We start from the raw sequence: 16,690 nt of genomic DNA, 5'->3' as shown, positions 1-16,690 counted from the left end.
GGCAAGGCAAGGCAATTCCCGAGGTGTTGGAACGGTTCAAACTGACCATAGCTTCAATCACATTCCCTTCATTCATTCTTGATTCTCTGGTCTGATTGAGCCGCGCCAATATCGCGTGCCTTCTGCCTTTTCTTCTACCTTTTTCTTTCTACCTATTTTCACTATCACTCTTTGCTTTAACTCAAACTTTTTATTTCTCTACTTTGTTTGAATGCTATACAAAGTTAATATTTTTTGCTTACACTCAAGGTTTTCTTTTGTAATTAACTCTAGGGAATAAATCCTAACACCACCATGTTTTGATGAAAGTAGAGGCTTTTGATGTACAGCTTCAATGTTGAAAGATAGGATCATTTTTTATGATTTGGTTGTTAAATAAAGATGGGATCATTTTACATTTAACTTCAGAGTAAGGATTGTTTGTTTTTAAACTACCATAAAAGTTATGTCTTAAGCTTTTGATTACTCAGAATTAAAACATTTTGTTGTCTGATAAAAAATATCTTAATTGAGAATTAACATAATTGTTTTCTGATAAAAAAAAAAGCTTACATTAACAGTTCTAAATTCAGAATGTTTAAATTTGAAGGTTAACATTTGATAAAAAAAAAGGGCAATCACATCATATAATCTATGAGCGCTTCTGCACTCTCGTAGTATTAATTATTAAACACTGCCATGGTGTACCCTGATCTCTTTGGCTAACATAACAAAACTCTAAATCCAAACTCAACATCAAACTCCAACACATCACAAACATATATCTAAAATTTATTCTCGTTCTTTTAGATTTATTCTATATTTCAGAATTTTTAAATGCAGATCCCATTCTGTTAATAGTGCAGGTTTCTTTGAGAAAACCTTGATCGCTATATGCGAAATAGGTAAGCTAATGAGACTCGGAAGCTCCTTAAATGGTGTGTGTTTTAAATTTTTAATAATTTTAATAAAAAAAAATACATTAGTTTTTAAAAAAATTAATAATGAAAAATAATTTTTCTCCTAAAAATTCCGTGTCTGGTATTGTATTATAGGTAATTCTGTATCCGAATTTTATCATATCAGTGTACATGACTATGGTACATAAGGGAAAAGTTGAAAAAGTTGCGATGAAGTCTGAAAAGAATTGAGAGAAAAAAGAAAAAAATATGAGAGCATCTGAATGCAGGAACCGTATGGAAAAACGGCACACGCAAGCATAAGTACTCCATCATCATTCTGGGCAACGTGAAGGGCTGAATACGCTATTCATCAATCAGAGCGTATCAGTCACGATAACAAATTGCCTTTTGAAACCACAACATCATATTAGTGTTAAATTCGAACAACATAAAACGAGTTCCACTTACAAGTACAGTGTAACTCCGCGGAACAACACTACACACTGCTTATCCCCATCTACGCTTATATAGATTAGGAAGAGAACACAAACCCTAAATAGGTCAGATTTGGAACGTTGTTGGGTTGGGCCTGTGACTGATTTATTTATAGGCTTGTGGTAATCCCACCTCCTTTTATCTACATTCACCTCCACTTACTGAAAATTCCTAATTTATCCTAACCTTCCCCGCCAACTTCTCTCTCCTGCTCACACACCTCCATCTTCTTGCACTCCTAACTATGCAAAAGAATAGTTTCCATATATAAAAACTACCTTAAAATGACTTTAGAGAGAAGAGAGGAAAAGAGAAAAGAGGTGAAGGTGAGAGGAAAAGGAGTTCATGGACGCAGAGACACGGTAAGAGAGAGGAGAGATATTTATTTAACAAACATTTAGAAAATGAAGTGTGAATCTAAAAAAAGGGCCTTTGAAATGATGCTCTCATTGCATAATTTTCAATCACCATTTCTTAGCAATTGGATTTTCATTAACAACTCATTTTTTTTTATATAACCATATTACTTATATAATTCTAAGAGTTGTCAAACAATCTATCATTTTCCTTGGATTTTATACCTCCATATTTCTTCTTAGATTCTTCCCATTGTACTGTAATGACCTTTTAATTTTTTTTATATTTTTAAATATAATTTGAAATTTACTAAAAGACTTTGAAATTATATGTTCCAAAAACATTCTAAAAAATATATATTTCTAAATAAAAAATTCGGAAGGCATTGGGGAATTAAAAGTTAACTATTTGAAATTAATTATTCTACTACAATTCATAAAAGATTTATTATTAATATTTCTAAAATAGTTTAAAACATATTATAGAAAGTTCTTTCCGAAAAGATCAAATTTAAAACTTTCAGGTGAGAACCTGCTGCAGAAGGTGCTGGGTCCCACTTCAACCTAATGCTGTTGAAGTGAATGCTGTTGCAGAAGAAACCCAGTAATATGCAACCGGTGACTCCAAGTCCATCTGGTGGAATGCCTGACAAATTCTGCGGGACTTGAAGACGAAAACGCATTGCAAAAGTTGATCGGTCAGCTGTTGAAGAACAGCTTGCAAACGTTATTCTGTCTTTACTTTTATTTTTTAGCCAAACTTCAGTAGTAAAGGTCAATTTTAGTGGCAAAACTTCTTGCTGTGTAATCATGAGTAGGACATACGATGTTGCAGCAATTTCTTGTATGATTTCCCATGTCAAGTAGCATACCAATGTTGATAGTTATTGATTTTTCATCACTGTTCATAAAAGCGAAGGAGGGGAGGAACAAGACAACAGGATAATAACGTCTAGTGATACTATACAATTCTATACACAGAAAAAGAACAGCCACAGAGTGGACAGAAATCAAAGAATAAGGGGAAGGAAACTATTACAAACTCAACACATAGAGCAAGCAAACTAATTGAAATAAAAAGAATAAGAAAATAAAAAACAAAATGAATGAAATTAATATGAACTAACACAAAGCAAAAATGATTTACGATATGCATCTTACTACCAAAGGTGACCCCGTTTTTTTTTCATGCATTGCCTTCAACAATGACACAAACTTCACTAGGTAATTTCTGGAAAACCACTGAAGCTTCAATTTAAGAGAGCCAGGGGCAGCATTTTCGTGATTGACAGTCTCAAAGTTCATTTGGGTAAACGGATGATGTTCTGCCAGTGGACATGTCAGACTTAAAGTCACACAGCAGCTCCCACCAACCTCAATAACCTGGAAAGAATAACATTAAACAAGCCAAGCAAAAAAAACGACAATAATTGGGGGTTCGAAGAGTAAGCAGGGCCAATATACTAAGTGGGAAGAGATTTAGGAATTAGGCTTAAATATGTTTTTAGTATATAAGAAAATCACTAATTTTGATTTTACTCCAGTAATTATTTTGTTCATTTTTATCTTTGAGTTTTAATTTCTTTGAAAATGTTCTGTCATTGTTTTAGCAATGACGTGATAAGTATTTATATCATATCAATGACAATCTTTCTGATTCGTAAGTAACTAAGTGGGTGGTGGCATCAAAGATATCTTTCAGAGGATCAAAACTAAGTTTAATCATATTTACAGGGATTAAATATATTTTTATTCTAGAAAATTATTTACGCAGGAAAAAGGATGTTCTTCACATCTTCCATTCCATGGTATTGATATGCATTGCTCACAAGGAGGATTTTGGGATGACATCAAGACAAGAGTTCAAAATCCACTGGTTTAGTTTGTTTCTATTTGTCAGGTACTTCCAAAGTTACTTGGCCCAAAAAGTATACTCACCATCTCTGTAATGTCAGCAATGGAGCTACATGAATCAATTCTGAAATATGGAGACACGGACGCCTCTGTTGAAAAAGAGTACAGCTGCTTAACATCTTCAATGCATAAAAGCACATACCCTCCAATCACAAAGAGTGATCTAGATAGCCATGATTCCTCTGTAAGTTTAAGACTATGGCTTAATATCTGTAAACTATTAATTACTAAAATAAAACATTTTGAAGACATTTTAAAAAGATTTTGTCCATTGAAATTTTTTTCTGAAACCTTCAAGAAGTAATATCACTGAAGTAAAATTGATGGAAACTCCCGTCAAAAGAGGATTTTTACACAATCATCTCATGAAATAATCTTTTGCAGTAAAGCATTTCATATATAGTTTTGAGAAAAAAAAATTATATAATAATAGAGCAAAATATTAATCTCCAAAAAGGTTCATGACAAAAAAATAAATTAACCGCTGTCATTCTCATTAGAATAGAATATAAAGGAAAAAGAATGTATAAAATGACTAGAGAGAAGCTTACCACTTCCGTTTTTACAAAAAACGAGCACCATTGCATACTGATATATGCTCACATTTGAACCACCACATATTTGTTTGTCAAACAACCCAACCTGGACCTGCTCCAAACTGCCATTTAAATTTCCACAATCCGTCTATTATAACAGGAAGAATAGAAAAAAAATATATAATATACTCATAGATCATATACATAGAGCAATTAATAATATCAATACTTGCATAAAGCCATACACCTTTTTAATATGATTGTGTATTTAAGGTAAAAGGTAAATCACCTTCTTATTGAGCATCTATCATTTCCATAACTTGAATCAAGCACATGAATGGTACATAGTAATTCTCTTGATTTCTCAATGCTTCTTGTGACAAAAAGATACGTTTCCCCATTCTCAAAATTTACCCTGATGGCCAAAATAACTATACTTAGAAAGCTGCTGCTTCTCAGGTCAACGTAAGTACACAACACAAGTTTCACTAACCTTAACACCTGAAGTCCCATTCCTACTAGCACCTCACAAACTTCTTCAATCTTGTGGGAACTCAAAACATTCAAAATTGTACCTGGATGGCATACTGAGAGGGTCTTAATAGTAATGTAGGCAACAACCAATGGAGAAAGCTTTATAGATCTATTTTGTTGAATTAATATGCATTTCTTTTTTTTTAAAATAAAGGAAACTTAAAAAGAGTGTTTATTTTTCAAGCTGCAAAACATGAATAAAAATATTGGTAACTTGGTAAGAATGAAATATCATTTTTCACATTCAGAGGAACTAAGAGTTGAGCCTTCTTAAGGGCTCATTTGGTTTAGAATTTTGTAGAATTGATTCCAAAAGAATTAATTTTGAAAGCACTGTTTTAACAAAAAAAATGATTTTTTATTTGAGATTAATTAAAAATTAGCTTAAAAATAGTTTTTGTTTGCATAAGATGAAGTCAAATCATCTTTAGAGATAAAATTAACAAAAGGGACTAACATAAACTTAAAAGAAACAACCAAATAAAGAGAAAAATGATACTGTATTGTGCTAAATTATCAAACGCATATTTAAACTGTACAAAAGTTGAAGTTCCCTGTAGTAGCTGTCATATGAATTTTTACTGATGCCATATTAACTCTGCTTTCAGTCAAACACAAAGTGGTAGTTTAAAAAAAGGAGACAAACATTGTTAACCCCTAGAGCAGAAAAGGAGGTTCATAATTTTACAAACATTATAGACATGGACAGAAGGAGACAAGTGAATCTAATAAAAAAATGAAAGGAACAATTACGTTCCTGTAGCCAACAAAAACAAAAGGCCATGCCCTAACCTGACCCATCAGAAGCAACACTGAGAAGTAGCAAATAGAGCTTCTTATGGCTGCTCAGTAATACTGCAACTTCACTACAAAAGGGGAAAAAATTAAACATGCCATTTCAGGAATGTGCAGAAATTTTAGCATACAAACTGTAATCTGTGCAGAAAAATGAGGAAAGGGATACTTTAAATAATTATCATAGTTCATTTTGGAAAGTATCATATCCTTTCTTTTATCAAAACTTGTACAAAGGGGTGTGACTTTCCCTAATCTAAACCATGTTTTTATCAAAAATTGCCATGTCTCTCCCTGCCTATTCTCTTGCTCATTTCATCATCCGTTTAAAGTTGCATGTCTCCCTCAACTATATCAATATTGCCTCTTCTACACCTTCCTTTGACATTTGTGTAACGCAAAAGGCAAAAGCTCCTTCCTCTGTCATAGTGGTCCAGTCAGCAAAGTGAGTAGTCCAATATTTATTTTAACTTATCAGTAATAAGCCCATTCACTTTTTGGTCCATTCAGCAGCACATACATAACTATAAATTTGATAATTTTTGTGCCATTCCCTTTTTCATCAGCTCATTCAGTGTTATGCTCCTTAATCTGATATGTTTATATATTATAATTATAACAATACATATAACTATTAACTATTAATCTCCATCTGTTGCAGTCTTGGTCTCTCTGTGTGATTCACAATGTCCGATATTGTGGGTCTGGGTCTTTGTCATTGGTTTGCTACTTTGCTTTCTCATGGAGTTAAAACGTTGAATGTTAAGTGTATTGTGTTCAAGTATATATGTCATTTATATTAGGTAAAGTCTTATGAGATTACAAGAGTCAAGTCTACAAAAGCTCGACAAGTTTACATACAGTTTCAAGTTTGACAACCTTGGTTGAATCTAGTGGTGGGGGGCAGGATTTATGCTTAGCCTAGACAAAATGCCTCATTTTCTCTATCTCAGGGGGGCATAAAATATTTATTATAAGAAATATAAAGGAAGATTATAATTGAATGAAATGGTCAAATGAGCATATCCTACTTTCATTTTGCAGATGAGACAGTTCACACCAAAAAATTAAAACGTAAAAAATAATGATTCTGGACAATAATTGACTAGTGATCCTGACCATAATCATGAAAATAACTAGAGACCCAGGAAAACAAAGCTTAAGACAAAGTTATTTACCATCCATTTGATTCATCCTGACTAATTCACGTAAATGCTGGTGAATTGAATTAATTGATAATTACCTTTCTTTATAGTTTGTCTCCCTCTGAAGGACACAATTACAGCGGATACAATGACTACAGACCTCACTGGCTTCAGAATCAGCAATACTTGTATTGAAATATGTCACTATAAAATCATCAATCTCTTGGGTAGAGTAACTATGCGCAGAAAATTCAGTAAAATCATCAAGGTCCAAGTCTTGCTTTAAATTTGCAGAAATATGTCCCTGACTTATCTTCTCTTGTGTTTGATCAGAAGGATCGCCATCTAAATTCTCTTCTAGTATTGAAATAATTCTCTTCTTCGCTTTTTTTCTGATTTTTCTTTTCTCCAACAAACCAGTGTCTTGACTGGCATGCTGCTTAGAAGTTTGATCAAAGGAGGAACTAGATGAACAAATTCCATTTTCTCTATCAAGAAGATTTCCTTGTCTTGGGTTGCAAAACTTTTCCTTAAGCTGACTTTGAGATAAATGACTGCCAACACCATTCACATAAGTTTTACATTGGAAATTATCAACTTCTGGAACCGATGGCTCAAATTCACTGCAATCAACTTCACTACAGCTTGTGTTACTATCAGAAGATGCTACTGAATAGGAATCTGCCGAAAGCTGCAAAATTTCTTCCACCAGGTGTTGTCGGCGATGAAGAAGGTCTTCTTGAAAATGAGGAGGAGATGGGGGGCAAGCAGATGATGACTGAGACTCAGATACATCATGAATAGTAGTCAATGGTGACATGTTGACATTTTCAGTCATTGTTTGTGCCCCTTCAGTGGTAAGGGTGTCAGCATGAGAACTTCTAGTTTGTGAAAGAGAACTAATAATTCCCTCAAGTGAGGATTTAAGGTGCTCCATATCCACTCCTCCCGAGTCAAGAAGTAAGGCCCCGCTGGCATTACCAAGCAAACCTCTATAGTCAAAGAGTTGTTGCCTATGAAAACTACTAGCACATGTATCTACAAAAGAACTATCAGATTCTAAAATAGTCATGCTACTGTCATCCCCTGAGGCTAGAACAGAGTCTGAAGCGTATCTTGAGACTTCACCAGACTGCTCGTGATTTGTCTTGTTTCTGATGTAAAATCCCTTCTGATGATGCAGTGTAGTGCTGCCTTCTTTCATAGTTTGTACTGATATGTCAGAAGCAATATCCATCCAGTCTCTAAAATCCCTCAACCAATGAATAGAACGCTCTTTCTTCATATGTTCAATTCTATTTATCAAATCTACTATTTCAGCAGAATTGTCAGATAAATCAGGATCCTCTCTGTTTTGAATTTGAATATCATTTGCACAAGAGACAGAGTCTTCGTCAGAACATATGCTAGTGGTCTCTTCTTCATTTCTGATACTGACAAGACGACAGGCCTTTCTCTGCTTGAGAAAACAAGAATAATATGATGTTAGTATCTAATGCTGATCAAAATGAAAAGTATAAGATTTTTCACAATATTATAGGGACATGTACAGATGGAATTGATTCTTAAATTTAATTTTCAAGATATGAGAATAATTAGCAACAAATTCAAGTTGCAAAATAAATAAATATTTTTCGGTGTATACAAATATATATGCAGTTTCACTAATTACATACCCTTCTGATATTGCCACCTTCAACTACAGCCTCATCCTTTGCAGGTACATAAATCCCAAAACTGGCAGGTTGCTTATGCATACTGGCAATAATTATCTGTCTCTTCCAAAAATCACTAGTGTTAATTTCTTTCTCATCTAACTTCAGCTGCTTAACACAAAAGACCAGACGACAGTTTAGAAAGAAGAGAGTAAAAGATCCAAAAAAATAACAAAGGTGAGGATTTACACAGAAAATGCTACAAAGTTCAGAAATTAAATAATCTCTGAAAGTGACATTGAGGTACAATAAAATAAAAAATATGGCACACAACACTGACAAGCACACATATGGACAAACAAATAGACAAAGATGGAGTCTGATAGTTAGATCAGCAGGGTAAAGAAGTAAACAACACGACCTACCCTTTCTGGGAAAGCAAAAAAGCTGAATACATGTGCTCTATACCATCGAGCACAACACAAAGGATTTCCTTCCAACCACAAGCTTTGAAGATATGGAAGGCCTGCAACGAACTCTAGCTCTGAAAAATTGGAAACAATATTGTAGGAAATATCAAGTCCTTCAAGCGACTTCAAATTCTCAATCCCACGCAAAGTAGTTAGAGCATTGTTCCTCAAAACTAGTTTAACAATTTGACAGGAAACCTGCACGGTCCAACAAAATTGTATATAGGTCTCCAGAGAAAATCCCTAAATGAAGGCATACAACTAAAACAGAAAGATATTAATAACTTTTCTACGAACAATTTGCTCTCATTTCATTTAAGGATAGTGTCATTCAATATTTAATCCATATTCCATGAACCAAACAGATCTGCCAGCAAGTAAAGAGGACTAGCTGTTCTTTACAAGTAGTTCACAAAAGTACTGAAATCATTTAGATTTTCACTGTGAAGAGTGTATGAGAGCACAAACAGAAACACGCTCAAAACAAATATAGCACGCCAGTTAATTATGGGAAGTTGGGAGCATGAACTATTTTTAGGGATCCACACTGGCAGTGGCAAGTATGTGGCATTTAAGTGTCTACACACATGTTTCTGCATGGTCTGATCAACGTGAAAATGACACATCCAACATACATGATGGCACTCATGTATTAGCCATGTTCTAGGCCAGCAACCTTGGGGGTGAGGGGAAAGGTTGGAAAATTGCCTTAATTATGGTTATCCGTAGTCCATCTTAGATGTTGCATCTTAGAGATATGATTTAAAAAAACATTATAAAGCTTAGACAGTAAGGTTGCTTTAGGCCCTAAAACTAATTTCTAAGAGAAGATATCCACATTATCAATACTCAAAGTTAGGGCACACTAGTGCTTGGAACATCCAGAATAACCCTTAAATACTGAAAATAGAAATTTTTCAAGCAAACTTGAATAACACACAATTTCAGTAATTTTCCACTCTAGATTGCTCATTGCAAGATCAAAAGGAGCGTAATACTTCCATTTTTCAATCACACAATAAGTGCATGAGTCAGCATGAATTTTGAAAATCTAACCAAATCAACTCCATTTGGGATCTCCTCACTTGAAACCCAAGTTCTCTATTTGGGGCAAAGACATTCCCCTCCCTTAACCTAATAATTGATATCCTTTTAACACCTTACCAAAAAGAAAACCATATCCAAGGGGACTAATACTTTCAATCAAGGTAGCTGAAGAAAAACCATATCACAGCCAAGAAAGGAAGAATAAATTATTGATATTCATGTTCACAGTGTTGAAAATCTCATACTACAATACTCTGTTAAATGTTGACAGCAGAGAGGCAAATTCAAGCCACTAGAATAACAAAAATAGAATTGTTTATCCCGATCGCTTTATTCACAACAATTTCATGAATGGCCCCTTTACCTTTTCAAACGAAAACATCTACAATTGGTAGAACGGAAATTGAAAGATGACTTCAGATTGAGGAAAATAACCCAACAAAAGAAACTCCAGTTTCCCAACAACACCGATACAATGCAGTCAACTAAATCGAAAACTATAATTTTCCAACATGCAATAAGCAGCAAAAAATAATTTCATTCGAGAAAAACTAGGTCCAGTACATACTCTGGATGCAATTGCAAAAGACCAGATAACGAAAAAACAAATATTCTAACCATGTACCTGGGTGAAGGGTGCAAATGTTCTCAAGTGATTGAAACCAAGGTCCAGATGCTTCAATTTGGTACACTTCTGCAAATTATCCACCTTTGCAAACTTGTTCCTGCTAAGGTCAAGAGTTTCAACCGCAGGAAGAAGCTGCAGAGACTCGTCCATGAGAACCAAGCCATTACACGCACATGACACAAACGACAAGCGGTTCCACAGAGGAGAATTCTTCACCTCCTTTAACCTGCTCGCAAACACATGCCGCAGAGCATCCTGAAAACACACACAGACCAATTTCCAACACTCACTGAATAGAGAAGAAAGAAAGCTACTAAAAAAATAACGAGGACTCCAGAGATAGACTCACAGTAGAGTTATGACAAACGATCTTCTCGAGCGTGTGCCTCAGCTCAAGAAGGCCTTTGGCAGCGGAAGTAGACAAGTCACAACCCCTGAGCTCCAGAACCTTCAACCGCCCAAACGGCAAGAACGACAAGGGAGTGGGATCCCTGATGGGATGAGGCAGCACCGAAACGATTTTGAGCGAGGTAAGGAGGCGCAGGATCCGCCGGAGCTGCTCCAGGGCGCGGTGGTCTCCGAGGTCCGACACGTACGCTCTCAGGTAGTCCACCGGAGCGCCGGCGAGGAGGCTCTCGAGCTCGTGCAGCGCCTCCAACCTCGATTGCACGTAGTGCAGACCCGCCGGATTCAGCTTCAACACCGTGGTTCCATCGATGAGAAGACCCGCGTTCTCCTCCACGAACTGCACCAACTTCACAAGGTACCGATCTCCGGTCACAATCGTCATCCTCCACCGATGCCTTTGCCGCACACGAATTTCACACACGAATTAGGGTTTTTAGAGCGAAGCCAGCAACGTTCGCCGACTCCATGGAAAACCAAAACAAACAAAATCGAAAAGAAGAAACAGAGAGATTCGCAGAACAAGTAAATGAAGAAGAATATTTGGAAGGAAAATTATGAATACGGTTATGGAAATTCAGAGGATAGACAAAGAGAAAGGTGGTTTGGGATTGGAAGGAATGAGCGAAAGGAAAACGGCCATGAGTACGGATGAAACGTTATAGAGAGAGAGAAGGTGACGTTTTCAATTTTTATATTTTTATTTTATTTTTTTCAATGTAGTGTAATCATTTCGTGTTTAGTGATAGGAAGAAGGGCAATTACTCGAGGTGAGTGACTTGTAATGATTGGGTTTGGTGTTTGAATATGGAGAATTTCTCAAAATGACACGTGGCGTGCATCTAGATGAATGAAGAGAACCCAATGCTTCTCCTGTTTTCTATCATTAATTTATTGCTTTTTTTCTCTTATTAATCAACTTTCTTATTTTACTCAACCATCAACTTATAACCTCAACATACCAAATCTTATACATAAATATGTGAGCTATTTATAGATAAGATTCTAGAAATAGATAATAGCTCATACTCGTAATATTTTAGTTAATAAATAATCAATGCAAGAAATCATTAAAAAAACATATTATAAAAAAAATACAGAATTTTCTAAGTAATATTTAATTATGTGTGTATATTACGATTTAGCTTTCGCATTAATTAAATAAGTTAATGCTCGTACTTGTATTGATCAACCTTATCAGCATTAGTTCTTTTTTTCTGTTTAAAAATAGAACAAGTTCATCCCATCCCTGAACATTTATGTTTATATTTTGGATTAAGAAAGAGAAACAGAGGAAATAAAATAAGAATTATGAAAATAAAAGCGATACAAAAAACAAAGGAAAAATATATTACTTAGACGAATAAAAGCATCATCATCCTATCCAACACAGTTGGTTCGATCAGGAATTTTTTGTGAAGAGAACACTCAAGAATTTTGAGGTCCCTTCCCTTTGTCTGTAAGTAAACTGAAGAAAGCGTAGCTGAAACTTGTGTGAACTAGTTTCTGTTTCCATATAGATTGAAATTTCTGTTTCAAAGAGTTTGGCAAAAATTCAGTGTATATATATACAAACAAGCTACTTCTGTTCACCAGCACACCACTAGCTAGCGTCTCTTCTCTTCCTCAACTTCTTCAAGCAGTGCCTGTAGCTCTGCTTCTGTTAGGGAGTCCAACCGCTTCTGCAGATTCAACAGGGTCAATATCATTCAGTGTCATGTTCTATTCAGAAACGATGTGGCAGACAATTTTCAAACTTTCAACCTGATAGCGGGTGACTTAATAAGTTCAACAAACTCTTATTAGGATAGACTAAAAAATATTATGATATCATATTAAGAAATGAACTTTAAGTCTAATTCAACCTCATAAAATCAGTTTATAAAATAAGGTTTGCACTCACATATATACTATGAAATGTCCTAATTTCTAATCGATATTGGATTTTCAACATTTTTTTAACTATCCATTCTTTTTGGGACATCTGAATGTTTCAGACTCTAAGTCTCTAAAGCTCATACAAAAGAGGAAAGTTGAAGTAATATTTTATCATATTGTGTGAAACGTTTTGAATAATGTTATGCATCCTTCCAAGTCATATTTAGTCCTAGACAGTATGAACAGTTCCCCCCACAACAAAAAGATATCATAACCAGTGCAATCTGCAATATAACATGCTTCAACAAATGTTCTACAGAAAACATGAAACATTTGATGCAAAGTGATATTTCCTGGTTTGCATCTATATTGTCTGAAGTTTGGTCATGTCATGTCACTGTAAATATTTTAGGGGACACCGTTTTGTTTACAGCTAGCTCATGTGGTAGCACCAATGTATTGTCATTGCATACTTTTTAAATGCATCCATTTTTACAATTTAAGGACTAATGATCTTTTCTATTTCATTCATACTCTCTTAAAAATAAAAGGGTTATGTCATGATATCATAGAACTAGATATAATGCCTTCAACCAAATTACAAGGTGGTTGAAAAGATTAGAAGAAGGTCAAATTTGACAAGGAAATATCATAATTCAATGCCCAACATGCACTTCAATTCTTTTGGTCAATCAAAAAGAAATTATTTCAAATATTTGGCTCAAAAAGCAACCCTGTTAAGATTGTTGTACCTCCATTACTTTCCTTTCATAGTCACGTAGTTGTTGTGCATATGTCATTTCCTTGTTTGAAACTCTGAACACATATGTAAAGATCCACCCAACTGTGAGGCCCAAAACCAGCACTAGCTGAACCACATTTCCTGCTTGTAGTGAATCAATTCCAGCAAACTACAAAAATTATTCAAGAACAGTTGCAAGAATTAACACTACTGCATAAGTGCCTGTATGTTATCCATTGCATCATGGGCAAAAGCAATTCAAAGAAGGTACACTAACTGTGTTCTTTATTTACAAGGAACCTGAACCATTTGTTAAGAATCTTCAGACTAGATACTTTCTCACTTATGAATTGGAATAAGGTAAGTAAAAAGATGTTGAAGGAAAAAAATATTAGAAAAACAAAAGGTGTTGAATAAGCAAAAGGCCAGGTACCTCTAATCCAGTTTTTAAGCCAATGCCAAGTAAAGTAATCCCAAGTCCAATTATTAGGACATCTTTCCTTGTATATCCAAATGGTGTCTTCTGTAACATCCAAAAAAGAATAAGCATCAGGCGTCTCATTTTGTTAACTGCTTGAGATGGCATGGCTGATAATGCAAGTAGAAGATTTCAGAGTGAAGTATAAATCAGACAAATACAACAACTACTCTCCATTTATTGAACCTATTTCCACAACTAAAACACTAAATCCTAATTAATTACCACTTGACTGGTTTTCAGAAGACAACAGCATAAAATATCAAACATAAGGAAGTGAATCCATGAGATTAAACTTTTTTATACTCATAGTTAACATGAAGAGAGAGAATAGTCTAAAGAGAACAGATATACCCATTTCCATCCATCTGGAAATGTGGAAAAGTCTTCCTTCTAGTAGAGGCGCTATTCTTTTATGAGCTGTTATATTAGAAAGTGGACTTTAAGTCCAACTCAACCTCATAAAATCAGCTTATAAGGTGAGATTTGCACCCATTTATACATTATAAAATGTCTTAATCTCTAGTAAATGTGGAATCTTCAACATAAACCTCTACTTATTTATATACTATATTTTGAGATTTTTAACACACCTTCTCATGCCAAAAATTGGATATCTTAAGCATGAAATTAGATACTCCCATTTAAGTCATATTTTCCATCACATCTCCTCACGTTTAGAACTGGACATCTTAAGCAAGAAATTAGATATTTGTGTATGGTCTAAAGAAGCTTAATAAAAAGATAACACTGTATGTCCAACAAAACTCATTAAAATAGGGTTTGATGTCATATTAGAAAGTGGAGTTTGGATTAACTAAAAGAAAGAAGCAGAAACCTAGCACATACATTTGGGGTCTGCAACCACTTTTTGTCCTTCTCAAGATTTCAAGTTTCATGGTTAAAATATAAAGCTGACAGCAATCTCCAACCAAATAAAATCTCCATTGGCTAATAGTGTCTAAATATGACAATAATATCATCACATTAGTATTCACTCATACTTACCTCTGTCTCTTTAGAGGGTTCCTCCGTACTTCCACTAGGGTTGGAAGAACTTTTACTTCTAGGGACAGAGAATCTCACTTTCTTTGGCAACTTGCAATGAAATCTATTTTCTGATAAAGCAAAACTCCTCTTTTGATTTAAGCACTGGGGAATCACTGTTCCAGAATAGTTAGCAGGAAGAGAAGAAGAGTATGACCGGAAATGAAACCAAATTTAATTAACGAAGCAAGGAAAGTAAATTGACAGAACAGCACACTATTGTTGCAGCATGCCACATTAAAAAAGAATTGCAATTTTCAGGGAAGAAAAGAAGCATCGCCAATGCAATGAAGCGAACACAAATCACAGAAGTAGTTGAGTAATTAACGAACCTCTGTTAAAAAGTGTACAAGATTTAACTCCCGGATGGAAGAATGGCAAAGCAGAATTACCCACATGGAAAATTGCAAACTTTTGGAATAAAGAGTTGCAATTTGCACTTGCATATGGAACATAAGCCATCCCTGAAGAGAAGAGGAATCAGCTAACGCAGCAAGTAGCAAGCTTTGAAAACAGAAAAGCAAAGGAAGTGATAAGTACAAACATGAAACATTTACCTGTGGAAGAAGAAGGAACAGCAGCAGCAGCAGGGACAAGTGGAGAACGTTAACTCATTGGAGATGAGGTTATTCAAGCTCAACATCCCAACGTGTCGTTTACTCATTGGTGTGGTCCCACTCACCACTTTAAACGCCACAAACTAATATATACCATAAAAGATATTTTAATGTTTGGCCTAATTTCACTCTTCTTTTATTTCACTTTTAATATAATTTTTAAAATATAAGATACTTGATATATATTATATATTTATAAATTATATAAATTATAATAAAAATTTATTTTGATAAGTATGTTTTAATATTTTTTTAGTAGAAAAATATTTTTTATAATTATTTCAAAAAGAATTTGTTCCTTATTTTTATAGTTATAATAAAATTTTATACAATAAAATTTGAGTCTTTAGAAAATTAATGTATTTCTTCTTTTTAAATTGTGTTAGAACCATTATAAAATTGTCATAAATCCAACAAATATTTTTTGAATTGGACACTCTACTCATACGTGTCCTACAAGTATCATAAGAGTATGATGTCTGATACGTATGTTCAAATTGTCAGAAGTCCAACAAATATTTTTTGAATTGGACACTTCACTAATATATATCTTACAAGTATCATATAATACATAGTGTCCTACAAGTGTCATATAATACATAGTGTCTTACAAGTGTCATACAAGTATCGATGTATAATACATATGTTAAATACGGATACACCATTTAATAGGGGTCTCCAAGTCTCGTACCATTATAAGGATACTTCCAAACTGCAGTAAGAAATTAGTATTACCTCACACAATTACCAACATTAAATGAGTGTATTAATCTAAAAATATTTTGTCGGAGTTAATTAATTAAATATCCCTTTTGGGCACCAAAAGTTGGTGCTGTTGAGATAGCAAATACAAAAGAGGGGCGTTTATGATTATAGTTGATTTTCTTTTGATGCAAAGCAAACAGCTGGTCTTAACTGGCCAGAGATCTTTGAAGTTGTATGGGTTGGAGCTGTAATCAATTTGCCTGTGCATGAACATACACTAAGTGCCTATAAAAGTACAAAAAGTATAATTATAAATTTTCTTCTCTAAATCTTTTTGTTTTCCCATTACTTCAGTTTTTGTA

At 34.4% G+C, this 16,690-nt stretch overlaps 2 protein-coding genes and 1 long non-coding RNA gene across 17 annotated transcripts; all 3 read right to left on the bottom strand.

Annotated features, from left to right (window-relative positions):
- Positions 1 to 1,140: 1,140 nt before the first annotated feature.
- On the bottom strand, positions 1,141 to 1,398 carry LOC137813057 (uncharacterized). Its single transcript, XR_011081324.1, has 2 exons — positions 1,350 to 1,398; positions 1,141 to 1,244 (listed from the first exon to the last, which is right to left on the bottom strand). It is a non-coding gene; the product is annotated as an uncharacterized lncRNA (long non-coding RNA).
- Positions 1,399 to 2,596: 1,198 nt separating this feature from the next.
- LOC137813054 (uncharacterized) lies at positions 2,597 to 11,637 on the bottom strand. Of its 14 annotated transcripts, none has more exons than XR_011081321.1 (11): positions 10,806 to 11,633; positions 10,454 to 10,711; positions 8,737 to 8,979; positions 8,333 to 8,479; positions 6,755 to 8,112; positions 5,509 to 5,582; positions 4,676 to 4,769; positions 4,472 to 4,597; positions 4,198 to 4,294; positions 3,671 to 3,828; positions 2,597 to 3,115 (listed from the first exon to the last, which is right to left on the bottom strand). XR_011081321.1 is itself a non-coding variant. In XM_068615346.1 (11 exons), exons 1-11 carry the CDS (start codon positions 11,244 to 11,246, stop codon positions 2,876 to 2,878), a joined length of 3,246 nt encoding a protein of 1,081 aa, XP_068471447.1. In that variant the 5' UTR covers positions 11,247 to 11,637; the 3' UTR covers positions 2,597 to 2,875. The 14 variants fall into 14 exon arrangements, 6 of the variants coding, with proteins under 6 accessions (XP_068471447.1, XP_068471449.1, XP_068471445.1 ...); XR_011081323.1 differs by having other exon boundaries at positions 4,676 to 4,757; XR_011081319.1 differs by having other exon boundaries at positions 8,333 to 8,482; positions 10,806 to 11,582.
- A 554-nt stretch (positions 11,638 to 12,191) lies between these two features.
- Positions 12,192 to 15,690, bottom strand: LOC137813055 (uncharacterized). Of its 2 annotated transcripts, none has more exons than XM_068615351.1 (6): positions 15,564 to 15,690; positions 15,339 to 15,470; positions 14,968 to 15,122; positions 13,915 to 14,004; positions 13,492 to 13,650; positions 12,192 to 12,543 (listed from the first exon to the last, which is right to left on the bottom strand). In XM_068615351.1, exons 2-6 carry the CDS (start codon positions 15,466 to 15,468, stop codon positions 12,469 to 12,471), a joined length of 609 nt encoding a protein of 202 aa, XP_068471452.1. In that variant the 5' UTR covers positions 15,469 to 15,470; positions 15,564 to 15,690; the 3' UTR covers positions 12,192 to 12,468. The 2 variants fall into 2 exon arrangements, with proteins under 2 accessions (XP_068471452.1, XP_068471453.1); XM_068615352.1 differs by having other exon boundaries at positions 14,968 to 15,111.
- Positions 15,691 to 16,690: the final 1,000 nt, after the last annotated feature.

The sequence above is a fragment of the Phaseolus vulgaris genome, chromosome 2, assembly GCF_000499845.2.
Source record: "Phaseolus vulgaris cultivar G19833 chromosome 2, P. vulgaris v2.0, whole genome shotgun sequence".
In the NCBI taxonomy this organism is placed as follows: Eukaryota; Viridiplantae; Streptophyta; class Magnoliopsida; order Fabales; family Fabaceae; genus Phaseolus; species Phaseolus vulgaris.
The sequence above is the reverse complement of the archived record's forward strand: the minus strand, read 5'-3'. Positions and strand labels throughout refer to the sequence as shown.

What these genes read in the sequence shown, in the direction of transcription:
- LOC137813054 (XM_068615344.1), bottom strand. Translation starts at nt 11,246, where the DNA reads ATGACGATTGTGACCGGAGATCGGTACCTTGTGAAGTTGGTGCAGTTC. An exon ending in GAGACAAACTATAAAGAAAG is followed by an intron (nt 5,583 to 6,754) that starts GTAATTATCAAT and finishes CCCCTTTTGTAG; the next exon opens with TGAAGTTGCAGTATTACTGA. An exon ending in GATAGATGCTCAATAAGAAG is followed by an intron (nt 4,305 to 4,471) that starts GTGATTTACCTT and finishes TTTAAATGGCAG; the next exon opens with TTTGGAGCAGGTCCAGGTTG.
- LOC137813055 (XM_068615351.1), bottom strand. Translation starts at nt 15,468, where the DNA reads ATGGCTTATGTTCCATATGCAAGTGCAAATTGCAACTCTTTATTCCAA. An exon ending in AACCCTCTAAAGAGACAGAG is followed by an intron (nt 14,005 to 14,967) that starts GTAAGTATGAGT and finishes TGGATGTTACAG; the next exon opens with AAGACACCATTTGGATATAC. An exon ending in GCTTAAAAACTGGATTAGAG is followed by an intron (nt 13,651 to 13,914) that starts GTACCTGGCCTT and finishes TAATTTTTGTAG; the next exon opens with TTTGCTGGAATTGATTCACT.